This window comes from Schistocerca americana, chromosome 5 (genome assembly GCF_021461395.2).
Source record: "Schistocerca americana isolate TAMUIC-IGC-003095 chromosome 5, iqSchAmer2.1, whole genome shotgun sequence".
Classification (NCBI taxonomy): Eukaryota; Metazoa; Arthropoda; class Insecta; order Orthoptera; family Acrididae; genus Schistocerca; species Schistocerca americana.
This window is the reverse complement of record NC_060123.1, coordinates 38,159,392-38,187,258: the sequence shown is the minus strand read 5'-3', so window position 1 is coordinate 38,187,258 and position 27,867 is coordinate 38,159,392. Positions and strand designations below refer to the sequence as shown.

General features: G+C 46.4%; 1 protein-coding gene across 1 annotated transcript in view; it reads right to left on the bottom strand.

Moving 5' to 3' along the window:
• LOC124615624 (odorant receptor Or2-like) overlaps positions 1-27,867 on the bottom strand; it is a 118,331-nt gene that overhangs the window by 53,910 nt on the left and 36,554 nt on the right. The window contains exons 2-3 of the mRNA XM_047143630.1: positions 23,400-23,633; positions 6,845-7,110 (exon numbers count right to left, since the gene is read on the bottom strand). Coding sequence (XP_046999586.1) covers positions 6,845-7,110; positions 23,400-23,633 — 500 coding nt within the window. The remainder of the gene's footprint in view (positions 1-6,844; positions 7,111-23,399; positions 23,634-27,867) is intronic.

Genomic DNA, 27,867 nt, shown 5'->3' with positions numbered 1-27,867 from the left:
AAGTACACTTTCCTTTAGGCATAGCCAAATATTTTACGTAACTCACTCGGTTAAAAATCACACTCACAAATCACACGTGCACTACAGCAAGCCAAGCCAATACAAAGCGAAGATACGAAACGAAAATTTTAAATAATCGATATTTGCATTCGCTTATAGCTCGATCAACGATAACATCGACGATCCTGGTGCCACCTACTAACACCGCCTTCGTGCGTGTTTATCACGAAGGCTGTGCCAATAGTTGAAGTATTTAAGAAAAGAGCAATTGAACGGGACAAATTGTAAATTTAATTGTATTACGCTCAACTTTGCGAAAAAGCCGGACACTGTAAAAATCCGCCCGGACCCCGGACAAAGAGCGAAAAAGGAGCACATGTCCGGATTAATCCTGACGTCTGGTCACCCTAGCCATAAGCTTTCTCGGACTCTCTGAACTGATGTACAAAGGATGGGCAAGCCCCATATCAGAACAAAGGCGTTACCGAAAAATGATCAAATGTGTGTGAAATCTTATGGGACTTAACTGCTAAGGTCATCAGTCCCTAAGCTTACACACTACTTAACCTAAATTATCCTAAGTAGAAACACACACACCCATGCCCGACGGAGGACTCGAACCTCCGCCGGGACCAGCCGAAAGGCGTTACTGTTTCTGGCTCCGACCTGTTTGCTTGCTGCTACGCTTTCTACGTCCATCTCCAGAATCACAATAATACTGGGAACCAGACACATATTGATCACTGTAACTAAAATTAAATATTATGATTGCTGCCGTAGTCTGGCACCGAGCAATGTACAGGATATGTCTCCTCTTTACAACCGTGGTTCTGTAACGAATTTCAGTACCTATTGCGAACATAATAAAAAAAAAAAACTTTCATTTCCCTTACGGCTACCGATGTGCTGAATCTATACCTCCCTGGAGAATATAGAAGATTTAAAATGTGCCCCTTCCCACACTTAATCCGTTAAGTGAGTATTTTGCGTGCGCCCTGCTCTCTGACTCAGTCTGTAATTTCCCCTCGCACTGCACGTTGGAGTATTTGTACTCTAAAACCGGTCAAAAATCAAAATCGCAAAGTTGCTTTAAAATCCTTTCAAACGTGTTAACCTTCGAGGTCGACAACATGCCCGTCGTTCGGCAGCCAGAACCGTACACTGGCGCCACCTGTTGCAGAATCAGATACAAACCAGACATAGAGTGAAATACACTCCTGGAAATTGAAATAAGAACACCGTGAATTCATTGTCCCAGGAAGGGGAAACTTTATTGACACATTCCTGGGGTCAGATACATCACATGATCACACTGACAGAACCACAGGCACATAGACACAGGCAACAGAGCATGCACAATGTCGGCATTAGTACAGTGTATATCCACCTTTCGCAGCAATGCAGGCTGCTATTCTCCCATGGAGACGATCGTAGAGATGCTGGATGTAGTCCTGTGGAACGGCTTGCCATGCCATTTCCACCTGGCGCCTCAGTTGGACCAGCGTTCGTGCTGGACGTGCAGACCGCGTGAGACGACGCTTCATCCAGTCCCAAACATGCTCAATGGGGGACAGATCCGGAGATCTTGCTGGCCAGGGTAGTTGACTTACACCTTCTAGAGCACGTTGGGTGGCACGGGATACATGCGGACGTGCATTGTCCTGTTGGAACAGCAAGTTCCCTTGCCGGTCTAGGAATGGTAGAACGATGGGTTCGATGACGGTTTGGATGTACCGTGCACTATTCAGTGTCCCCTCGACGATCACCAGTGGTGTACGGCCAGTGTAGGAGATCGCTCCCCACACCATGATGCCGGGTGTTGGCCCTGTGTGCCTCGGTCGTATGCAGTCCTGATTGTGGCGCTCACCTGCACGGCGCCAAACACGCATACGACCATCATTGGCACCAAGGCAGAAGCGACTCCATTCGTCCCTCCATTCACGCCTGTCGCGACAACACTGGAGGCGGGCTGCACGATGTTGGGGCGTGAGCGGAAGACGGCCTAACGGTGTGCGGGACCGTAGCCCAGCTTCATGGAGACGGTTGCGAATGGTCCTCGCCGATACCCCAGGAGCAACAGTGTCCCTAATTTGCTGGGAAGTGGCGGTGCGGTCCACCACGGCACTGCGTAGGATCCTACGGTCTTGGCGTGCATTCGTGCGTCGCTGCGGTCCGGTCCCAGGTCGACGGGCACGTGCACCTTCCGCCGACCACTGGCGACAACATCGATGTACTGTGGAGACCTCACGCCCCACGTGTTGAGCAATTCGGCGGTACGTCCACCCGGCCTCCCGCATGCCCACTATACGCCCTCGCTCAGAGTCCGTCAACTGCACATACGGTTCACGTCCACGCTGTCGCGGCATGCTACCAGTGTTAAAGACTGCGATGGAGCTCCGTATGCCACGGCAAACTGGTTGACACTGACGGCGGCGGTGCACAAATGCTGCGCAGCTAGCGCCATTCGACGGCCAACACCGCGGTTCCTGGTGTGTCCGCTGTGCCGTGCGTGTGATCATTGCTTGTACAGCCCTCTCGCAGTGTCCGGAGCAAGTATGGTGGGTCTGACACACCGGTGTCAATGTGTTCTTTTTTCCATTTCCAGGAGTGTAAGTGTTCTCGTCCGTGGGCTCTTGTTTGTGACATTTGTTTCTCTCGCTTATGTTGTTAAGTTTAAATAAAATCACCTACTGAATATGGGGATGAAAGACATATTCTTTATCTTACATTGTACCTTAACTGTTTTATTGTTTAAATTTTGTATTTGTAGACAGTATTTCTGTGACTATATTTGTTACTTCAAAATCTCGATGTACCAATGTTTTTAGTTACCAGTCAGGTCATGTCAAGCCATATTTCTTTCACAGGCTTGAAATTTAGACCGATGTCAGTTATTTAACACAATAACATAGTCCGCCCTCGTCCGCCATTTTGTTTCTTATTCATTCGAACTGAAATATCAGATTAGTTAAACCATTGCATCATGGCAGTTTTGCGCTTATTCTGTTGTAGTCTCTTTGGGTAGAGTCAAGAAATTTACCACAAGAGGTTCGTACGATGTTCTGAACCAATTTAAAGGGAAGAAATGGATGAGACGTTTTCGTTCATGGAAGAAAGACTTGCAGAAATGTTAAAATGTCCAGCTGATCAAACATGTGTTTTATGTCGTGCTTTTTTATATTTTAAAAGTGATTTCAAGAAACAAAAATGGACAGCCACTAATTACAAATATGAGCGTCTCGTGGAGATAAATGAACAATGTCTTAATTCTTCTATGGAACTACGTTACTGGTCTGCGGAACATGCACCTCCGAAAGCATTCCAAGAATTAAATGACGCAGCAAGCGTCGAAAAATTCAAGATCTACGGCAGTAGCTGTTTGTTGGGGAGATGACACAGCCACAAGATTATTTGTCGACTCAGAATGCTCGGATCTCTGGCCTCAGTGCGCATTTAATTAAACGATTCAAAGTAATCCTGGAATTGGTTTCGAGTGGCAACAGTACTTGTGACGAGAAATTTGATGCCTTTTCTCGTCAAACTGCAAAAATGTACACAGATCTGTGTGTGACCAACTCTTCACAAAGTTTTAATGCATGGTGATGAAGTTATATCTGCATCAATTTCACCTAAAGGCCAATTGTCAGAGGAAGAAGCTGAGGCCCGAACAAGCACAAGTGGCAATACAGAATAAATTTTGCTAGTAAATTTTCGCGTGTGGGTTGTAACATAGATGTACTACGCAGATTGTTACTAAGTTCAGACCCATGGCTAAATGGCTCTAAGCACTATGGGACTTAACATCTGAGATCATCAGTCCCCTAGACTTAGAACTACCTAAACCTAACTAACCTGAGGACATCACAGACATCCATGCCCGAGGCAGGATTCGAACCTGCGGCCGTCGCAGCAGCGCGGTTCCGCACTGAAGCCTCTAGAACCGCTCGGTCACAGCGGCCGGCAGTTCAGACCCATATTTAAGTTCTAGCAGACCACAGCGTCATAAGAAAAGTATCTCATTTTCGCAAAAGGCAATCATTCTAATGGTCGCAAGCGCACCGTCTTTACCTCTAGATGAAAATGAGAGGAACGAAACTATAGAGGGAAAAAAAATGGAAATGAGCGTTTGGCGTTATTGGCCGGGAGGCCCCTTATGGGGCAGGTCCGGCCGTCTTCGTGCAGGTCTTATTACATTCGACGCCACATTGGGCGACTGCGAGCCGGATGGGAATGAAATGGTGAAGTCAATACAACACCCAGTCCCTGAGCGGAGAAAATCCTCGACCCAGCCGGGAATCGAACCCGGGCCCGCAGGACGGTAATGTGTCAACTGACCACATTTTTTTTTTTTTTTAGTTGATCTCATTTTGTTCTATATTGTTCGTTGAATTTGTTCGAGGCGGACGCACGATGACACCCGTTCAGGTGCTTCGTTGATCCGTTCACTCAGTTTTCTTATTACAGAGGGTAGCTAAAACCTCTGACCGAACACGCTGAGCTACCGTGCCGGCGACCACTCAGCTATCGGGGCGGACACTATAGAGCAAGGTGAAGGTGTCTAAGAGGATGATGGCCAACAAAAAAAATTGGCTCTGAGCACTTTGGGACTTAACAGCTGTGGTCATCAGTCCCCTAGAACGTAGAACTACTTAAACCTAACTAACCTAAGCACATCACACACATCCATGCCCGAGGCAGGATTCGAACCTGCGACCGTAGCAGTCGCGCGGTTCGAGACTGCGCGCCTAGAACCGCGAGACCACCGCGGTCGGCTGATGGCTAACAGTTTCACACTTAATAAAGATATATTGTAGTAGTTTGCATGCCAAGTTCGAATATTTTTTAAATAAATACATAATTAAGTTCAAATAATTTCACTTCACCCCAATGCGAAAAAATGCCTGAAATAATTTTGACCAGTTTTTCAGGGCAAATACTCCTCCGAGCGTTGGTTGGCACAGTCGCGCCACTTGCCTCGCTCACTCATAAAAACATTGCTGACTTTACTTTAGGGAACAAACGATAGTTGATTAAGATCGAATAGAAAGTAGTAAATAAGAGATAGTAATTTTGTTTTCACATCATTACTGGTCGTTTTCTTTGTGTAATAGTGGTTCTAGGAGCTTCAGTCTGGAACCGTGCCACCGCTACGCTCGCAGGTTCGCATCCTTCCTCGGGCATGGATGTGTGTGATGTCCTTAGGTTAGTTAGGTTTAAGTAGTTTTAAGTTCTAGCGGACTGATGACCTCAGATGTTAAGTCCCATAGTGATCAGAGCCATTTTTGTTTTAAAGTATGGCGCTGCACTGAAAGGAACTTGACGCTCTACATACCAATAAGATGTCTCTTTTCAGAGGCCTCTTCACTTGCATACCCAACACTCCCTTGGTGGTAATTTTTTTGTTGTGCTTGGTAGAAATTCTGGAAAATACCTAGCTGTAAGGTGAGTCGCTTTCGGTGTTCGACGTCGGCGTCCGGATAATGACCCCCTGTTGTGGAGAGGATGCGGCCACCTGTTCCCCGAGCCTAACCATCAGTTCCAATCCTTCTCCTTCGCCGGCAAGTTTTTTGTACAGAACGTAAGCACCGAAGAATGCAACTTCCAATAAATAGTGAAAAATCTCTGCTGGTGGACGTTTGGTAGCTTTGCAACGTGGAATTGCTCATCCCACGCCTGATATATTCTTGTTGTAATCAATAAGAACACTTGCTTCTCCACGACGTCATTACTTCCTGAAATCTGTCGTAATAGGACGCATTGTCCATCAAAGTGTCTCCCTTGTCTTTTCATATCCTCAACATCTGCTTGTTTCTGTACGCCTTTGCGTATTCGAGCTTTTTCTGTTTGCAATGTTTCGTGAAGTCAGAGAATTCTTATCTGTTTTGCTGCACAGTGCCACAACGTCGGTGTTCTTACTCATTGGTTGGACTAGAGTATCAGTTGCCGAGGTAGATACTACTACTACTACTACTACTACTACTACTACTAGGTGATCAGGCCCAGTGGACCGCACGCATCTACAAGTTTCCTCCTCCACTCTATTCTGTCCATTGCTGCTTTCCGCCATATGTCCACATCTATTGATGCTTGGTTTAAATCTTCATTGAGTCCATCCTTCCAACGCTTCTTGGGTCTCTCTGGCGGTCTCTTTCCTGTAGGTGTGAAATCCAGGAGCTTCCGAGGCCATCTGTGATCCTCCATCCGGGCCACATGGTCCGCTCACTGCACTCGTTTGGCTTTGACAGTTCCTGCTATGTTGGGCTGCTGGTATAGTTCCTCAAGCTCTTGGTTGTATCTGATCCTCCATTCCCCTGTATCTGCATGTAGAACCGAACCGAAGATCTTCCGAAGCACTTTTCTCTCAAAAACAAGGAGATTATGGAAGTCCTGTTTCTGGATACTCCATGTCTCACAGCCATATAGAACAACAGGCTGGATCAGGGTTTTGTACAGTCGAATCCTGAACTCTCTGGAGAGATACCTGGACCGAAGCAGTTGTCCTAGGCTGTGGTAATGAGAATAACGAATGCCATAATTTGTGTCTTTACTAGCATGATGAAAACATAACTGGCTGAGAATACATCGTATTGAGTGACGAGATCTAGCATCTAGTGCACAAAGCATTAAGTAAAAGTACTGTAACACCTGGTGGCCTAAAACTAGTCATCTCATTAGCTGCAAGCCACAGAAGGCTACGGACGGAAACATCTGTCCGATCCACCGAGAACGAGCAGAACATAGACGGATGCATCCGTCATGGCCCCTGAAAAGCTTACGGTACACAAGCAGTAGATGCAGATGTAGGTTTGTGTGTGATGCGCGAGACGGCAGCGCAGTTTCGAACCTGTCGATGTCGTTGTGGTAGCGGATGCACTCTCGAAGACGGAACCGCATTTGGCTGTCCGGGTCTGGCAACGCTTCCGCCTTCTTCCGCTTGTAGCCGCTGACCGCAGCCTCTCGAACGACGCCTGCGCACGTGTTTGCGAGCATCATGTTGAGGAAGCGCAGGTGACCCGCCAAGTAGATGATGAGCGTGCAGAAGAATCCGTCCAGGCCGGTGGACACGTGGCTGCCGTAGAACAGCCCCAGCGAGAGCACCGTGTACACCATCTGGAAGATATTTCAGTCAGTCGCACACTCAGGCGTTGAGAAGTTGGCAACTCAGTACATCTACATCTACATTTATACTCCGCAAGCCACCCAACGGTGTGTGGCGGAGGGCACTTTAACGTGCCACTGTCATCCAACGGTGTGTGGCGGAGGGCACTTTACGTGCCACTGTCATTACCTCCCTTTCCAGTTCCAGTCGCGTATGGTTCGCGGGAAGAACGACTGCCGGAAAGCCTCCGTGCGCGCTAGAATCTCTCTAATTTTACATTCGTGATCTCCTCGGGAGGTAGAAGTAGGGGGGGAGCAATATATTCGATACCTCTTCCAGAAACGCACCCTCTCGAAACCTGGACAGCAAGCTACACCGCTAAGCAGAGCGCCTCTGTTGCAGAGTCTGCTACTAGAGTTTGCTAAACATCTCCGTAACGATATCACGGTTACCAAATAACCCTGTGGCGAAACGCGCCGCTCTTCTTTCGATCTTCTCTATCTCCTCCGTCAACCCGATCTGGTACGGATCCCACACTGATGAGCAATACTCAAGTATATGTCGAACGAGTGTTTTGTAAGCCACCTCCTTTGTTGGTGGACTATATTTTCTAAGGACTCTCCCAATGAATCTCAACCTGGTACCCGCCTTACCAACAATTAATTTTATATGATCTCTCCACTTCAAATCGTTCCGCACGCATACTCCCAGATATTTTACAGAAGTAACTGCTACCAGTGTTTGTTCCGCTATCATATATTCGTACAATAAATTACATTTGTCTATGTTAAGGGTCAGTTGCCACTCCACGCACCAAGTGCCTATCCGTTGCAGATCTTTCTGCATTTCGCTGTTATTTTCTAATGCTGCAACTTCTCTGTATACTACAGCATCATCCGCGAAAAGCCACATGGAACTTCCGACACTATCTACTAGGTCATTTATATACACTCCTGGAAATTGAAATAAGAACACCGTGAATTCATTGTCCCAGGAAGGGGAAACTTTATTGACACAATCCTGGGGTCAGATACATCACATGATCACACTGACAGAACCACAGGCACATAGACACAGGCAACAGAGCATGCACAATGTCGGCACTAGTACAGTGTATATCCACATTTCGCAGCAATGCAGGCTGCTATTCTCCCATGGAGACGATCGTAGAGATGCTGGATGTAGTCCTGTGGAACGGCTTGCATTGCCATTTCCACCTGGCGCCTCAGTTGGACCAGCGTTCGTGCTGGACGTGCAGACCGCGTGAGACGACGCTTCATCCAGTCCCAAACATGCTCAATGGGGGACAGATCCGGAGATCTTGCTGGCCAGGGTAGTTGACGTACACCTTCTAGAGCACGTTGGGTGGCGCGGGATACATGCGGACGTGCATTGTCCTGTTGGAACAGCAAGTTCCCTTGCCGGTCTAGGAATGGTAGAACGATGGGTTCGATGACGGTTTGGATGTACCGTGCACTATTCAGTGTCCCCTCGACGATCACCAGTGGTGTACGGCCAGTGTAGGAGATCTCTCCCCACACCATGATGCCGGGTGTTGGCCCTGTGTGCCTCGGTCGTATGCAGTCCTGATTGTGGCGCTCACTGCACGGCGCCAAACACGCAAACGACCATCATTGGCACCAAGGCAGAAGCGACTCTCATCGCTGAAGACGACACATCTCCATTCGTCCCTCCATTCACGCCTGTCGCGACACCACTGGCGGCGGGCTGCACGATGTTGGGGCGTGAGCGGAAGACGGCCTAACGGTGTGCGGGACCGTAGCCCAGCTTCATGGAGACGGTTGCGAATGGTCCTCGCCGATACCCCGGGAGCAACAGTGTCCCTAATTTGCTGGGAGGTGGCGGTGCGGTCCCCTACGGCACTGCGTAGGATCCTACGGTCTTGGCGTGCATCCGTGCGTCGCTGCGGTCCGGTCCCAGGTCGACGGGCACGTGCACCTTCCGCCGACCACTGGCGACAACATCGATGTACTGTGGAGACCTCACGCCCCACGTGTTGAGCAATTCGGCGGTACGTCCACCCGGCCTCCCGCATGCCCACTATACGCCCTCGCTCAAAGTCCGTCAACTGCACATACGGTTCACGTCCACGCTGTCGCGGCATGCTACCAGTGTTAAAGACTGCGATGGAGCTCCGTATGCCACGGCAAACTGGCTGACACTGACGGCGGCGGTGCACAAATGCTGCGCAGCTAGCGCCATTCGACGGCCAACACCGCGGTTCCTGGTGTGTCCGCTGTGCCGTGCGTGTGATCATTGCTTGTACAGCCCTCTCGCAGTGTCCGGAGCAAGTATGGTGGGTCTGACACACCGGTGTCAATGTGTTCTTTTTTCCATTTCCAGGAGTGTATAATGTGAAAGGCAAAGGTCCCATAACACTGCCCTGTGGCACGCCAGAGGTTACTTTAACGTCTGTAGACGTCTCTCCATTGATAACAACATGCTGTGTTCTGTTTGCTAAAAGCTCTTCAATCCAGCCACACAGCTGGTCTGATACTTCGTAGGCTCTTACTTTGTTTATCAGGCGACAGTGCGGAACTGTATCCAACGCCTTCCGGAAGTCAAGAAAAATGGCGTCTACCTGGGAGCCTGTATCTAATATTTTCTGGGTCTCATGAACAAATAAAGCGAGTTGGGTCTCACACGATCGCTATTTCTGGAATCCATGTTGATTTCTACAGAGTAGATTCTGGGTTTCCAGAAATGACATGATACGCGAGCAGAAAACATGTTCTAAAATTCTACAATAAATCGATGTCAGAGATACAGGTCTATAGTTTTGCGCATCTGCTCGACGACCCTTCTTGAAAACTGGGACTACCTGTGCTCTTTTCTAATCATTTGGAACCTTCCGTTCCTCTAGAGACTTGCGGTACACGGCTGTTAGAAGGGGGGCAAGTTATTTCGCGTACTCTGTGTAGAATCGAATTGGTATCCCGTCAGGTCCAGTGGACTTCCCTCTGTTGAGTGATTTCAGTTGCTTTTCTATTCCTTAGGCACTTATTTCGATGTCAGCCATTTTTTCGTTTGTGCGAGGTTTTGGAGAAGGAACTGCAGTGCGGTCTTCCTCTGTGAAACAGCTTTGGAAAAAGGTGTTTAGTATTTCAGCTTTACGCGTGTCATCCTCTGTTTCAATGCCATCATCATCCCGTAGTGTCTGGATATGCTGTTTCGAGCGACTTACTGACTTAACGTAAGACCATAACTTCCTAGGATTTTCTGTCAAGTCGGTACACAGAAGTATAGGTAGGTTTGAATGTTAAATGCCCGTTTAGTGAAGAGAAACAGCCGAGTCACGTCTTGGGAGGGAAAACTCGCCGCCGGCGCTTGCCTTGTTACGTGAAAGCTGGCCTCAGAGGGGACTTGGCGGTTGTAAGTGCCTCAGCCGTTAAGGCACCCAAATCCAGCAGTCAGCAACAGCGACTGGTATCGGAGCCTGCTCTCCCCTGCCGCCTCCATACAAATGGAAGAATCTCTGGCCGACACTTGAATTGTAGATATTCTCTTTACCATAAAATGGTCAGTTAACTTCACTGAAGCTACGCAACGAGAGGCCTTGTTCCAGTATGTCAAAAAAAATGGTTCAAATGGCTCTGAGAACTATGGGACTCAACTTCTGAGGTCATCAGCCCCTACAACTTAGAACTACTTAAACCTAACTAACCTAAGGACATCACATATATCCATGACCGAGGCAGGATTCTAACCTGCGACCGTAGCGGTCTCGCGGTTCCAGATTGTAGCGCCTAGAACCGCACGGCCACTCCGGCCGGCCCAGTAGGTCATCTGGTAAGGTTCTTTTTCTTGTACAAACGCCAGTTTATATAAAAATTAATTATGATGACTTGAGAAATGTGGGGGATATGCCGGATCCCTTTTGGCAAACGCAACCACTGGTCGCTTGAGCCTGTTGAGAGATGAAGTTTCCAAAAGACGCCGTTACTGGAATCTCGAGACTAGCAGCGTACAGAGACACGACACCAGGTGAGGTGTGGCTCATCCGCAACTTTGTTCGGTTGGCGTTGTGTTTTCGCCTCAACCATCCATTCGTGACAGAAGGAAAGGATTGGAATGCGATAGAGTTTACGATTTTGATGTCCAAAATCTGCTCTTAGTTGAGTAAGAATTAATCTTCCAAGACGTCCTGCGACCACAAAACAAAATAGGTTCTACTATTTCTGGCCACAGGGTGGCTTCGTCTTTCCTACCGAGTGTCTTCGAAGAGAAATTATGCAGTATCTTTCTCCCTAGCTTGTATCACCACGTGGAGGCTCCGAAAAAGGCTCCAGAGCGCTAAAATAGCCTTCGGGTCACCATCTTGACCCTTTGTTCGCCCGATCTGCTCTGCCTTATTCGACAATGAAAGCCGATCAATAAATACACACATGAACTGTCTCCTAGCGCATGACTTATCTCAGTTAACTAAGAAAATTAGCAAATCTTGCATGTGCAACGTGATGTGCAGTCAGTGGAACAACTACTACATAGGCCAAAAGAGCGAAAAATTTAAAAGCCCGTTTGCAAAAGCACATTGACTGGACCTCACAAGTGCAACAAATCTGCTATAGCTAAGCTCTTCAAGCAGACAGGTCACAGTGTTACAACCGATTACGATCTTCAAGTAAGTACTAGCAAAAGAGCTGCAGAAACGACATATTATAGGAAATCGAAGTAATCACCCATGGCCAAAAGCGGAAACATGAGATTCCGAAGCCGGCCGGAGTGGCCGAGCGTTTCTAGGCGCTACAGTCTGAAACCGCGTGACCGCTACGGTCGCAGATTCGAATCCTGCCTCGGGCATGATTGTGTGTGATGTCCTTAGGTTAGTTAGGTTTAAGTAGTTCTAAGTTCTAGGGGACTGATGACCCCAGAAGTTAAATCCCATAGTGCTCAGAGCCAATTAAACCATTTTTGAGATTCTGAATGGCATGCTGGATATCTTCATTGAATTTAGCCCAACACTGTTAACTTATAAAATCCACAGTGGTAAATGATATGTATGAATATGCGTGTTCAGTAGCTATATTTTGTAATATTAGAATAATTATTCAAAAGTAATATCGAGTAACATACATTCTCTCTCATCGTAAGAAATATCATCTGCTAACATCAAAGATTATTCGGCATGTGCACAGAAGGTATAGGAAAACCGTTGGCCTTGAAGACAGCTTCCAGTCGTCTCGAACTCGATAAATAAAGTTCCTGTACAGTCTCCAGGAGAATTTTATACCATTCTTGCGGCAAACAATGGCAAGTTCCGGTAACCAATGTGCACTCCGTGTGCATAGCGGGGGGAGTCATTCCAGATGTGGAAAGGGTCCTTCCGGATGCCATGAAGGGTACAGGGTGCACACATCTGCAGTTGGTCGCCCATGTCGGCACCAATGATGTGTGTCACTATGGATCGGAGGAAATCCTCTCTGACTTCCGGCGGCTATCTGATTTGGTGAAGACTGCCAGTCTCGCTAGCGGGATGAAAGCAGAGCTCACCATCTGCAGCATCGTCGACAGGACTGACTGCGGACCTTTGGTACAGAGGCGAGTGGAGGGTCTGAATCAGAGGCTGAGACGGTTCTGCGACCGTGTGGGCTGCAGATTCCTCGACTTGCGCCATAGGGTGGTGGGGTTTCGGGTTCCGCTCGATTGGTCAGGAGTCCACTACACGCAGCAAGCGGCTACACGGGTAGCAGAGGTTGTGTGGCGTGGACTGGGCGGTCTTTTAGGTTAGATGGCCTTGGGCAAGTACAGAAAGGGCGACAGCCTCAAAGGGTGCGGGGCAAAGTCAGGACAAGCGGGGACCAAACAGCAATCGGTATTGTAATTGTCAACTGTCGAAGCTGCATTGGTAAAGTACCAGGAACTTAAAGCGCTGATAGAAAGCACCGAAGCTGAAATCGTTATAGGAACGGAAAGCTGGCTGAAGCCAGAGATAAATTCTGCCGAAATTTTTACAAAGGTACAGACGGTGTTTAGAAAGGATAGATTGCATGCAACCGGTGGTGGCGTGTTCGTCGCTGTTAGTAGTAGTTTATCCTGTAGTGAAGTAGAAGTGGATAGTTCCTGTGAATTGTTATGGGTGGAGGTTACACTCAACAACCGAGCTAGGTTAATAATTGGCTCCTTTTACCGACCTCCCGACTCAGCAGCATTAGTGGCAGAACAACAGAGAAAATCTGGAATACATTTCACACAAATTTTCTCAGCATGTTATAGTCTTAGGTGGAGATTTCAATTTACCAGATATAGACTGGGACACTCATATGTTTAGGACGGGTGGTAGGGACAGAGCATCGAGTGACATTATACTGAGTGCACTACCCGAAAATTACCTCGAGCAATTAAACAGAGAACCGACTCGTGGAGATAACATCTTGGACCTACTGATAACAAACAGACCCGAACTTTTCGACTCTGTATGTGCAGAACAGGGAATTAGTGATCATAAGTCCGTTGCAGCATCCCTGAATATGGAAGCAAATAGGAATATAAAAAAGGGAGGAAGGTTTATCTGTTTAGCAAGAGTAATACAAGGCAGATTTCAGACTACCTAACAGATCAAAACGAAAATTTCTGTTCCGACACTGACAATGTTGAGTGTTTATGGAAAAAGTTCAAGGCAATCATAAAATACGTTTTAAACAGGTACGTGCCGAGTAAAACTGTGAGGGACGGGAAAACCCACTGTGGTTCAACAACAAAGTTAAGAAACTACTGCGAAAGCAAAGAGAGCTCCACTCCAAGTTTAAACGTAGCCAAAACCTCTCAGACAAACAGAACCTAAACGATGTCAAAGTCAGCGTAAGGAGGGCTATGCGTGATGCGTTCAGTGAATTCGAAAGTAAAATTCTATGTACCGACTTGACAGAAAATCCTAGGAAGTTCTGGTCTTATGTTAAATCAGTAAGTGGCTCGAAACAGCATATCCAGACACTCCGGGATGATGATGGCATCGAAACAGAGGATGACACGCGTAAAGCTGAAATACTAAACACCTTTTTCCAAAGCTGTTTCACAGAGGAAGACAGTACTGCAATTCCTTCTATAGGGAAGCAGCCTACTCACGCCTCATAAAATTCACATCAGTCTTTCCATTGTGTGCCAGCCTAGTCCGCTGTAACTAGCTCTGGCGTCATAAATATTGCGCAATACTTTAAAATGAAGTAAATAACCTGAAACGTTTCTAGCATGTCAGGAGTAATACAAAATCAATATGTGTTGGATATCAGTTCAATAACTTTAACCATTTTCGAAATTTGAATGTTTTTCTGTAAAAATCATTGGCGCAACAGAAAAGAGCTAGAAACTTAAAAATTTATATTTAGATTCCTTTTGCATAATAATGTAGTAGAAACAGTATTCTGGATCTCACAAATTAAAATTTTAGTTGAAATTCATGATTTTCTGGTTTTTGTCTTAGAAATTAAAGAAGCAAGATAGATTAAGTAGGCGAATAAATAAAGCTAGGATGTTTAAATTTAAGTAGAAGGGAGATCCGCTATAATCATAAAGATGTGAGAAGTTTCAACTGAATAACTATAAAACTATAGCGATAGCGTATCTCCAAAGGGCAAGTTCAGAGCTCGTCTACTGCGTGTAGTGTAATTAAATTAATTCTCTCGCCCAAAATATTTGGCTTAGCCACGTCAGACTTTTATTATGATTACTTACTTGTGTGCTGATTGCACAATTAAATTGAAAGCTTCATCGGCCATCAGCAAAGGAAGCAATGATTTATTCGATAACTTAAAGTGGTGCATTACTTGCTCAGCGGCTAGTCGGGAGAGTAGATTTGATGAGGCGTTCCCTTAGCCGTTTATATGTAAGAACGCTGCGCGAGAAAAGGAAGGCCCCAGTTCTCTCCAGACGCTGCTTAGCGCACCACCTGTGCCGGGAGTCGCGTCGCGTCGGTATTGTTGATATAAACAGCCTCGGATGCAGTGATAAGTTACTCGGGATACGCGTAACAATGAAATTGTTTTCGAGTGAAGTGTTAATTTTGGGATGACGTTAATGATCTATCTTTAGTTTGCGTATGTCGTATTTTCACGTGCCGCCGCAAGACAGACATTCTGCCATTATTAGCGTGGCGTTTGATGAACATTATCATCAAATTATGGCGAGCATTCACTTAAACATTTAATTTGAACAGTTATAGTTGCATCAGTGCATTAGACTCTGGACTGCTCTGGTAGTTGGATTGTGTGGATTCTTTTTGCTCTGTGACTTTCAGAATATAATGAACATTTTAGAGAGAATGGTTTTTGATTATGAATCGCAGACGATCTCCTAATTCCTCAGTGCTATAAGCTGTAGCTATAAATGTATTTCTCAGATGAAGTGGGCACTAGGAATTCTAATTACAGGCTTCACGTTTTGCTAATCACTTTCTGGTTGCCAATATTGTAGTTAGAGAGCCAATGTTGAGAACGGCAAACAGCGTAAATACAAAACATTTATTCTATTATTCCACCCGCCGCCCCACACTTCTCTAAATCCTCGCACAAACGAAAAAATGGCAGACATCGAAATAAGTGTCCAAGGAATAGAAAAGCAACTGAAATCACTCAACAGAGGAAAGTCCACTGGACCTGACGGGATACCAATTCGATTCTACATAGAGTACGCGAAAGAACTTGCCCCCCTTTTAACAGCTGTGTACCGCAAGTAGATGTGTAACAGTAAGGTCTTTGAAGGTCAACGACGGTCACAAAGGTGGCATGAACGTCTATTTACAGAAGGTGTTCTAAGTGATGACCATTGGTGTCAATGCAGTGCTGCAACTGCTTATCATGGATTGAGTGGTATTCCTGATCATTGCAGCACTTATCGAAGCACATGCTCTGACAATTCTCTGTCGTATGTCGTGCAAATAGTAAATATTCGCCGAATACGGCACATCCATCTAACGTGTCATTGACATGTGAACACCATTCGATGGTTTCGCAATACGACACTAATAGGAACGGTAAGACTAGTATCGTCGAATCAAGCGAATGTGAATGATGTATTCCTGCGAAGAACAAGTTGGTATGCTTCTCATTTACGGAGAATGCCAACGAAATTCAGTGAGAGCTAAAGACTAATACGCTAAAAGATATACTCAACGTACTCACCCTACACGTCGTACATTTAAATATGTGTATTATAAATTGAGAACAACTGGATCTTTAACACATCGAAAACATACCCGGCAAAGGACAGTTACTAACGAGGAAACGAAAAGTGGTACTCTTGCCACTGTGGTTCGAGATACTTGTCTTAGTTCGGGTCAAATCGCAAGGGAACCTGGCATGACCCAGAGTAGTGTTGCTCGTGTTCTGCATCGCTATAAATATCATCCTTACCACATCAGTCTCCACCAAGAGTTAACTGTTACGGATTGCCTGCGTCGCGTTGAATTCTGCCGATGGGCTCAAATTTCATATTCAAGGGATGACACATTTACTAATTTGGTTTTATCTACTGACGAGGCTACATTCACGAATAACGGAAATGTTAACTTGCATAACATCCATTATTGGGCAACTGAAAATCCTTGTTGGCTGCAGCAAGTTGCACACCAAAAATCGTGGTCGGTGAATGTATGGAAATCTTAATGGTAGGAAGTACACGACATTTCTGCAAGAAACATTAGGTCTGTTATTGGAAGAAATACCTTTAGGAACAAGGAACAGAATGTGGTATGAACACGATGGGTGTCCGACAGATTTTTCACTGTTGGCTAGAAATGAGTTGCAGAGAGAGTTTCCCAAATCGTTGGACTGGACGCGGAGGAGATGTGTCGTGGCTGGCTCGTTCGCCATACTTGACGCCTCTGGATTTTTTCTTGTCTGGATTCGTAAAAGACCTTGTTTATAAAGAAGTTCCAACTACACCTGAAGATGTGCGAGAGAGAATTGTCAGAGCACCTGCTTCGGTAAGTACCGATGTGATAAGGAATACCACTCAACCCATGATAAGAAGATGGCAGCACTGCATTGATAATAATGGTCACTTCGAAGAGCTTCTGTAAATGGACGTTCATACCACCCTTGTGACCTTCGTTGACCTTCAAAGACCTTACTGTCACACATCATTGGATTCGTCTCGATTGCCACTATCAGAAAATAAGTACCAAACTATAGCATCCCATTAAAAAAAAAGAAAACTAAGTTGGCCTTCATATGTCTGAAGCGACCCCACATAGCAACAAAAAACCGTCATATTATGGCCCCCTTCGTCCCATGCAACTTTTGTCCCACATAGTTTTCAGCTACTATCATACTTTCGGAGTTATTCAGGGTGGCAATAGTTAGTGACTCACCCTATAGGCTGGCGAGAGATGGGCATACCTCTGCTCGCTGGTCACTACGATTGATGGCCTCTAGCGTAGGGTTGAAGGAGCGTGGAACGGCATACCATATCAATTATCCAAGCACATTTCGACTTGATTTTCTGGTGGGTTAAATACATCGTTACAGCTAGAGATGGCAGATCTGAGTAGAAAACTGAGCACCTTCTATAGCCCCAAATCACCTCTAAATATAATCATGTATTCTTCCTGCTATGGTAACGGTCTTGCTGCAGTGGCAATCGTACCAGTTGCGGTCAGCTCACCTAAGTTACGCGCTCTCGGGCTTGGCTAGCATCGGATGTGTGACCATTCGGCTCTGCCGAGCGCTGCTGACAGGCATGGTGCACTCAGCTCTTGTGAGGCCAAATGAGGAGCTACTTGCCTGGGAAGCAGCGGGTCCGGTCAAGAAAACTGACAACGGTCGGGAGAGCGGTGTGCTGACCACATGACCATCCATATCCGCATCCAGTGACGCTTATCAGCTGAGGATGACACAGCGGCCCATAGACAACTAACACATATCTACGAGAGAAGTCGCGGCGATTCTCGTGATCTCGATGTTATTCCGTCTGGTATTTGTTCTAAAACGGACTATTCGCCGAATAGGAAGCTAGTTTACATTCAGAAGCAGAAATCTTAAGACTGAAGAATGAACAAGCAAAAAATCGTAGTTGTAGCAAGTGCAAGTGTGAAGATTAGTCAAGAGTGAGAGTAATCAGTTGATTGTGAAGCGTTAACAATAATAATTCATAATAATTTCTCTTGATTACGAGCGTTGTCCAGAAAGTAAGTTCCGATCGGTCGCGAAATGGAAACCACAGTGAAAACCAGAAACGTTTTCCTTTCAGCAGTTAGGTACATCTTCCACCTACTTCGCTACATAGTCGCCGCTCCAACTTCGAGTTTTGTCGCAGTGTTGCATCAACTTTCCAATATCCTCGTCATAGAAAGCAGCCAGTTATCTGCACTGGACTGCAGCTCGTTGTCTGTGGAAAAATGTTGTCTTCATAGCAAGTGGTTACTGTGAGCGGAGATGAGACTCAGAGGGAGCCAATTACAGACTGTATTGTCGGTGGTCAAACACTTATCATCGGAAACGCTGCAGGAGCGTCTTCATTGCCCCTGCAGTTTGCGGTCGAGAATTGGCATGAAGAAGGAACTGCTCGACAAGTGTGTAATGTGGGCTGCATTACACAGGCGAAATCTCTAACCAGGCCCTCATACTTGGCGGGAGACGCAATTCCCTGCGACTCTCTACGTGGTCACTGTTCACTCAAAACTGAAAAGAACGAATCGACACGATCGACGGGCATACTAGAGACACTGCCCAACACATCTGGTCGAAGCTTTACCGGAATTTCCCAGTGGTTTCCATTTCGTGACCGATCGGAACTTACTTTCTGGACAACCCTCGTATTTTTTATTGCGGTAAAAGTAAAGGTAGCTCAAGATATCTTTAGCGCCCCCCCCCCCCCCCTCAGGTTTTTCTGTATCCGCCACTGTGTGGACCTGACCACTACATGTCACGAGAGGCAAATGCACTAGTAAATTAGGAGGTGGGGGTTTTGCGTTGTCAGTCAAAATGGTTTCGATCAGGAGACTTAATTGACCTCGAATATGGACTAGTCATTAAATGTCACCGGAGTAACAAATGCATCAAAGACAGTTCAACTCTCCTAAAGCTGTCCAAGTAGATTGTTGGTGACGTGACTGTGAAGTGGATCCGCAGCTCGTGGTCGTGCGGTAGCGTTCTCGCTTCCCGCGCCCGGGTTCCCGGGTTCGATTCCCGGCGGGGTCAGGGATTTTCTCTGCCTCGTGATGACTGGGTGTTGTGTGCTGTCCTTAGGTTAGTTAGGTTTAAGTAGTTCTAAGTTCTAGGGGACTGATGACCATAGATGTTAAGTCCCATAGTGCTCAGAGCCATTTGAACCATTTTTTTGTGAAGTGGAAGTGCGAAGAAACTACCCAAGAACAGGCAGACCTCATCTATTGACGGACTGCCAGCATTATCCGTGCGTAGGGAGAGAAGGCGAATGGGATGCAATGGTTGAGAAGCTCCTGCTGAGCCCCACATTTATGTAGTCAGCATAAAGCGCCTTCTGACGTGCTGTAAAGAGCGACGCCACGGGATTGTGGATGCGATTTAGATTGGCGAATCACTCTACACCCTGCGGCAACCTGATGGAAGGGTTTGGATTTGGTGAATGCCTGCGAAAGTTAGCTACCATCATATATAGTGTCAAACGTGAAGTATGGAGGAGCTGGTGTTACAGTATGGAAGAGTTTTACTTCATTAGCACGTGGTCCCCTCACTGCACTTAAAAATGCCGAATGCGGAAGAATATGAAAGCATCGGAGGCGATGATTGTAGCAGCATAATAATGCACCTTGCCATAAAGCAGCATCAGCAAAAGAATGGTTAGTGGGCAAGAACATGGCTGAAATGAACTCGTCTGAGCGCAGTGCCGACTTCAATTCATTGGAACTACTTTGGGATGAGTTAGAACGTTGATTTTGTTCCAGACCCCAGCGTCTTACATCTCTACCCTCTTGAGGAAGAATGGGCTACCCTGTCATTTCTCCACAGACAATGAGACATCTCATTGAAAGTGTCCCCAGCAGAATTGAAGCCATCATAAAGGCGAAGGGTCGACACACCCCATACAGGGTGTGATTAAAAAGTTTCAATACTTAACTCAGAACCAGAAATTTATTGGACATTTAAGTAAAGCGGACTAAAATTCTTCAAAATATGATCCTTCAGCATCAACACAGCGCTGCCAGAGCGTCTTCCACTGTTCGTAGCCCTTCCGGGACGCCTCAGGCGTCATGCTGTCAAGGGCTCTCGTCGAAGCCTGCTATATGGCGTCGATGGAGTCGAATCGCTTCCCTTTTAGGCCTGTCTTGATTCGGGGGAAGAGGAAAAAGTCACTTGGAGCCAAGTCGAGGCTGAAGGGTGGCTGCGGCAGTGTTGTCACCTTGAACTTGACCAAAACTTCGGCGGCGGCGCGGGACGTGTGAGCGGGCGCGTTGTCGTGGTGGAAAATCCAGTTGCCCTTGATCGCCGGGCGGACGTAGCGAACTCGATCCCTCAAGCAGCGGAGCACTCCAGCGTAAAAGTCACCTGTGACAGTCTGTCCACGAGCAACAAACTCCTTGTGAATCACTCCTTTACCATAAAAAAAAAATCAGCATGCACTTCACACACGACCTGCTCATGCGAGCTTTCTTGCACTTTGGCGAGAAAGCAGTGTGCCATTCTGAGCTTTGACACTTCTACTCAGGATCGTACTATTAGACACAGGTCTCATCACCAGTAACCACTTTCTCCAGAAGGTTCAGATCAACATTCAACCATTGGAGCATTTCCTGGCAAACAGTCATGTGTCGTTTCTTCTGATCCACTGACAAAACTTTTGGCACCAGTTTGACACACACTTTTTGCATCATCAAATTCTCTGTCACAGTACTTCACACCATACTCTAACTGAGTCCCAGTTCATCGGCAATTAATCTAGTAGTAAGACAACGGTCATTGCTGAAAAGTTTCCGCACTCTCTCTGTTACGTCTGCCACAGACGGCACCTGCCAGGCAGACTACACTCAAGACACCTCTGTGTACCATATAACATACACAAGCACTTGCAGGCGCACCCAAGAGGAAAACAATTCTTCAAAATAAACAGAACTTGCTAGAGACTAATGCGAACCTTTTTCTGAAGAGGTCGCGTCACAGACCCGGGGAAAGTTGGAGTACACCGCCGATCTCCGCCGGCTTTATAAGGTCAGCGCAGCGGCAGTACAGCCAGTTCCTCGCCGAGCTAGGACCAGCTCCAACAGACCTCACCGACACTCTTGATGAATAGTCGTCTACATGTTATTTGTTTTCTTTGTGTGTATATAGTGATTGTTCAAGAAGTGTAGTTCAGGCCAATAAACGACATTATACTGAGTGTTCTACAATATTGAGTATTCTTCACTCTCCACATTTTGATCCATTTGGCTTGATGATGGCCACCCAGAGCAGTCGTCGTCTTCAACATTCCCGTGGCCATCTTTGAAACGTTCGTGCCACATGAAAACCATTGCATGGGACAAGGCTTCTTCCTTAAAGCGCTCTTGAATCATACTGGGAGTCTCCGTGGCGGTTTTGTTCAGTCACACACAAAACTTAATCGCATAACGCTGCTCCAAGTGCTGCTCCATTTTCGCCACTTCCACTTTTCGACCGAGGTCAATGCCACGGACTCACGCTGCAAGCGATGTCCACTCTCCAGGGTTCCGGAGGCAACTGCCGCAGCGTCAGTTCGTTCCCTGAGACCCCCACTACATCACCCACCCAGCGGAACCGGTGCGCGCGCGCTCCCCTACTCAGAAATAAATTAGTCTTGAAACTTCTGAATCACACCCTGTATTAATGTCCACCAAAAGGTTTCGGAATACCATTGGTCGAATAGTGTATGTACACTACTGGCCACTAAAATTGCTACACCACGAAGATGACGTGCTACAGACGCGAAATTTAACCGACAGGAAGATCCTGTGATATGCAAATGATTAGCTTTTCAGAGCATTCACACAAGGTTGGCGCCGGTGGCGACACCTACAACGTGCTGACATGAGGAACGTTTCCAACCGATTTCTCATACACAAACAGCAGTTGACCGGCGTTGCCTGGTGAAACGTTGTTGTGATGCCTCGTGTACGGAGGAGAAATGCGTACCAACACGTTTCCGACGTTGATAAAGGTCGGATTGTAGCCCATCGCGATTGCGGTTTATCGTATCACGACATTGCTGCTCGCGTTGGTCGAGATCCAATGACTGTTAGCAGAATATGGAATCGGTGGGTTCAGGAGGGTAAAACGGAACGCCTTGCTGTATCCCAAGGGCCTCGTATCACTTGCAACACAAGAACCATCTGCACGAACAGTTCGACGACGATTGCAGCAGCATGAGAGACCACGGCTGCGGTTATCCTTGACTCTGCATCACAGACAGGAGCGCCTGCGATGGTGCTCTCCGCTGGGTGTTGTGTGATGTCCTTAGGTTAGTTAGGTTTAAGTAGTTGTAAGTTCTAGGGGACTGATGACCATAGATGTTAAGTCCCATAGTGCTCAGAGCCATTTGAACCATTTTTTTGATGGTGTACTCAACGACGAACCTGTGTGCACGAATGGCAAAACGTTATTTTTTCAGATGAATCCAGGTTCTGTTTACAGCATCATTATGGTCGCATCCGTGTTTGGTGACATCGCGGTGAACGCAGATTGGAAGCGTGTATTCGCCATCGCCATACTGGCGTATCACCCGGCGTGATGGTATGGGCTGCCACTGGTTATACGTCTCGATCCCCTCTTGTTCGCATTGACGGCACTTTGAACAGTGGACGTTACATTTGAGATGTGTTACGACCCGTGGCTCTACCTTTCATTCGATCCCTACGAAACCCTACATTTCAGCAGGATAATGCACGACCGCATGTTGGAGGTCCTGTACAGGGCTTTTTGGGTACAGAAAATGTTCGACTGCTGCCCTGGCCAGCACATTCTCCAGATCTCTCACCAACTGATAACGTCTGCTCAATGGTGGCCGAGCAACTGGCTCGTCACAATAGGCCAGTCACTACTCTTGATGAACTGTGGTATCGTGTTGAAGCTGCACGGACAGCTGTACCTGTACACGCCATCCAAGCTCTGTCTGACTCAATTCCCACGCGTATCTAGGGCGCTTTTACGGCCAGACGTGGTTGTTCTGGGTAATTTCTCAGGATCTATGCACCCAAATTGCGTGAAAACGTAATCAGATGTCAGTTCTAGTGTAATATAGTTGTCCAATGAATACCGGTTTATCATCTGCATCTCTTCTTGGTGTAGCAGTTTTAATAGCCAGTAGTGTAGGTTTTGTCGGCACGAAGTACTCCAGATTTACCGCGAGTAGCGCCTACCTCGTAGGCCGGCTGCTCGGCGTAGTCGAAGGGCAGCCAGATGAGCGCCGGGAAGCCGCCCTGCTTGCGGCAGGCGGCGGTCTCGCATGCGCGTGCCCTGAGCGCTGGCTGCGCCACCCAGCTCACGTAGAAGACGGCGGCCAGGGCCAGGCGAGCGCCGGAGACGCGCAGCCCGCGGCGCGCGCAGGCCGCGAACACCGCCCGCTTCTCGGCCTCCAGCTGCCGCCCGTACTGCTGCAAGGCCACAGAGAAAGGTGCCAGGGAGTGAATAGTGGTGGAAGGCTGCCTTCAACCCTAAGGTTGTTTTGGTATGACCACACCACGTCTTTGATCACGTTTGTGGTTCTTTCATATACATGAATTTTTATGTCTTTGATGATACTTTTCTGTTCCTATGTTAGTTGACGTGCATCCTGTTTCATTTTACGATATTGACCACACCATCCTTGGTTGTTTCCAGTTCTAAAAGTTTCGCTGAGCTGTTATTATATTGTATATCTCAAACTCCATATCGATTGCAATCCGTTTTCATTTTATTTTTGAACTTATCATCTGTTATAGTAAGTTATTACTGCGTTCGACGATAAAAGTATATAACATCTACATTTCCTAGGTTTTTTACTGCAAATTATGTTAAATGTCTATATGTCTTAGGGCTGGCAAAACATATTATCTTGCAATGCTTAATCTCTCGTACTAAAACCTGAAATGACTGCCCTAATTTTCCCCAAAGACATCCCTCGACCTAAAAACTCCAAACGTCCTGGCGTCTTCCAGCTCCCACTCCCATAAGGAACATATAACTTATCGAAAGTGTCCTCGAGGACATTCATCCCTTCGCACTACCCCCTAAATTTTACACTGCCTCCACGTTGCATGTTCCACCCAAATTTCACAGAAACATACTACCAAAACCACTCACATTTCACATTCTCCCGCCTAGATATCCTTGTCTGCTCCTGCTCCAACCCTACTACGTGAAGCTTATCTAATCCTACTGCAACCTTAATTGCAAGCATAGCCTGATTTCTCCCATTACTCCAATTCTCCGAACAGAACCTTCCAAATTCTCATCTTCTAAATCTGCTACGCATTTATGTTGCATTTTTCCTACTTTTGATGCTATCCCCTAAAGACCGCCTATCACGAGTTAGCCATACAGCTTCCAAATCTCATCTTACGGCTCGGGTAGCCTATAGAAGTACCATGCAGCTAATAATCGACACCACATCTGTCCCATACAAAATAGTAATCCTTACATCTAAATTAACCATTTTTAGATTTATCGTCTGTATATTTTTCGTTTTTTCTATATTTTGTTTTAACCTCATTTTATTTTAAGAAATTGTACTTCTCAAGAGGAGTTACTTTCTGCTGGTCGAATCAAGTGGCAAAATTGTACATAATAACTCATTGAACGAATCATGCGTTGCTCTCCTTACGCTCATTTTCGCTTCATACAGGTTGTGTTTGCCAATAAGGGTTTGACTTCGTTTAATCCTGTGACGAACACCTCTTTGCCGCCGTGGCGACTTTCTAACTCGAAGGACAGTCCATGAATTTACCTAGAATGATACAAACATCTATGTACACGGAATGGGCCGTCGAGAAAACATAGCTAAGAGGGCGGAGCTGACGGCTGCCCTCTGTACATCGTAAGTCTAAGGTGCAAGTAAACATGGCGTTGTCTATTCCCTACGTTTATTATTATCTCATGGGAGTCTCCTTCCCACAGAACCTAAACCACGCCCTGTGGAATACAGTCGCATACGATTATTACGCTACGTTTTTGCTGCAGCCACACTGCCCAGACAGTATAACTCCAAATTGCATTTACTTTCTGCTGGTCGAATCAAGTGGCAAAATTGTACATAATAACTCATTGAACGAATCATGCGTTGCTCTCCTTACGCTCATTTTCGCTTCATAGAGGTTGTGTTTGCCAATAAGGCTTGTAAGAACAGTGAAATAACAATCGGTAAAAGTTTTTAACACGCTACACCTGGGATCAGGCGGTAAGCGAAAGTTATGAGAGAGGCTGAGTGACAGAAAAACCTCACGCAAACCTAGGACTGTCGACATTTCACCGTATAATGTAACGCTGAAGCCACAGAAGGCGATACTTGCCGTCTGGTAATCTCTCGGCTCCTTGCGCAAGGAGGCATCCAGTTCTAAACTGCAGCTGTCTTCTGCACTGATGAGGGGCGATCAACAGCAGCACCCATTAAGTCATTCAGTTCCCATGTATGCAACTTTGACTGTGCAGCACTTTTCACAAATCCGTCATTTTTCCTAACACAAACGGATAACTCCTCGTATTGCCAGGAGTCGAAAGTTTCCCTGCGCACATTTACTACCAGACACGGATCCAGTATTCCGCTCTGGGTTAAGGTCTCTGTTCGTTGTTATCTCACGACCAATCCTTACAGCGCCCGAATATAAATTTCTATCACCTCCACATACAATGTAGCATTGAAGCAAAGTGTTTAGTAATAGTTAATGCTTTGATGTTATTATAATTTGTTTTAATCTGTGATTAGTACATTGCTTTAGAGTAATGTTCAAGAAATTATTGTTCGGAGAAACATAAAACTTAAAAAGCATTCATCAGAAAACTAGAGATCTCCCTGTGTCATCCAATCAAATATAAAAACAGTAGCAACAACTGCACACAACGGTGGAAGCGTCGTAATTTGCACGGTATATAACCGAAGTATGCACTCAAAATTATCGGTATTTCATTGAGTGCCACGTTTATGAACACAAGTCTGCAGACTGTGTCTTTGCGAACGCGTGAATGAGGGGAGGGCAGATTCTTTTAAGTCGTTTTCGCCTAAGTTTAGGGAGTCAGTGTTTTTGTTATATTTCATGTCTTAGTGGAGGCTATTTCCCTTTCAGTCCTCCTTCGGTTCCCTATGGTTAGCTGTTCTCGCTCTGGATTTACGAACAGCGTTGGGTTTGTTCGTGGCAGCAGATATGATCAGCCTGTGAACGTGAACCTTCAGATGGCTGGAATGTAGCCGGTAAGGCTGAAAGCCCATCCACTTCTGCAGGCTCTCACACGAACAACTGATAAGTATAGTGTGTTAAGCGTAGCTACCAATTTCTAGAATTCCTAGCTATTTCCGACACATTTAGTTTCCATGTCGTTTTATTCTTCTGTGAAATTTGGAAACTAATAGGCAAGTAAACATACAGGGTGACAATTATTGAACTATATGAAAAAGACGTAAATTAGTTACAAACTATGACGTGTAACCAATGGCACCCCATACCATCACGCCGGGTGATACGCCAGTGTGGCGATGACGAATACACGCTTCCAATGTGCGTTCACCGCGATGTCGGCAAACACGGATGCGGCCATCATGATGCTGTAAACACAACCTGGATTCATCCGAAAAAATGACGTTTTGCCATTCGTACACCCAGGTTCGTCGTTGAGTATGCACACACTTTATTCAACACATAAATGTCACTACAGATATTCGGATTTAAGTTATGGCGTGTTCGATATGCCTGCCATCATTCGCGATGATGTGGCGCGGACGAATAGCGAAATTCTACACGACCCGCCAAAGTGTCGGAACATCGATGCTGTCGACGACCTCCTGAATGGCTGTTTTCAGCTCAGCAACGTTTCTGGGGCTGTTGCTGTACACCTTGCCTTTAATATAGCCCCACAAAAGGGAATTGCATTTGTTCAGATCCGGAGAATATGGCGGCCAATCGAGGCCAATGCCAGTGGTCTCTGGCTACCCCAGAGCCAGAATGCGGTCCCCAAAGTGCTCCACCAGGACATCACTCTTCTGCTTCGATGGGGTCTAGCACCGTCTTTCGTGAATCACATCGTGTCGAAATCAGGGTCACTTTGGATAATGGGGATGAAATCATCTTCCAAAACCTTCACGTACATATCGGTAGTCACCTTGCCAAGAAATATCGCACCGATTATTCTGTGACTGGAGTTTGCACACCACACAGTCACCCGTTGAAGGTGAGGATTCGAAGACCCCAAATGCGCCAGTTTTGTTTATTGATGAACCCATCCAAATGCAAGTGGGCTTCGTCGCTAAACCAAATCATACAGGGAATATTAATTCCCATCATGACCCACGGCCAACCGTGCAGTTTGAACGTCCTAACGCAAACCGTTAAGAAGTTATGATGATTTTATTTCATATAGTTCAGTAACTGTCACCCTGTATAAACATTTATCCTAAATTTTTATTCCCGCTACCCTCCAACCCTCACCCCTTGCATGCGTGCTTGCATAATGCAATCGAATCAGAAACTGCTGTAAAGTTAGAGGTTATTTATGAAATCTGCCCTATCGTTAGCTACGGATTTTCTTCTAAATACTTCTTGCATTTGCTTCGAGCTGCTTTTTAACATTTTTCCTTAGCTAGGTTTCACTGAAGAACACGGAGCAACTCCAGACATTTTCACAGCGCTTGCTAGTGGCAAG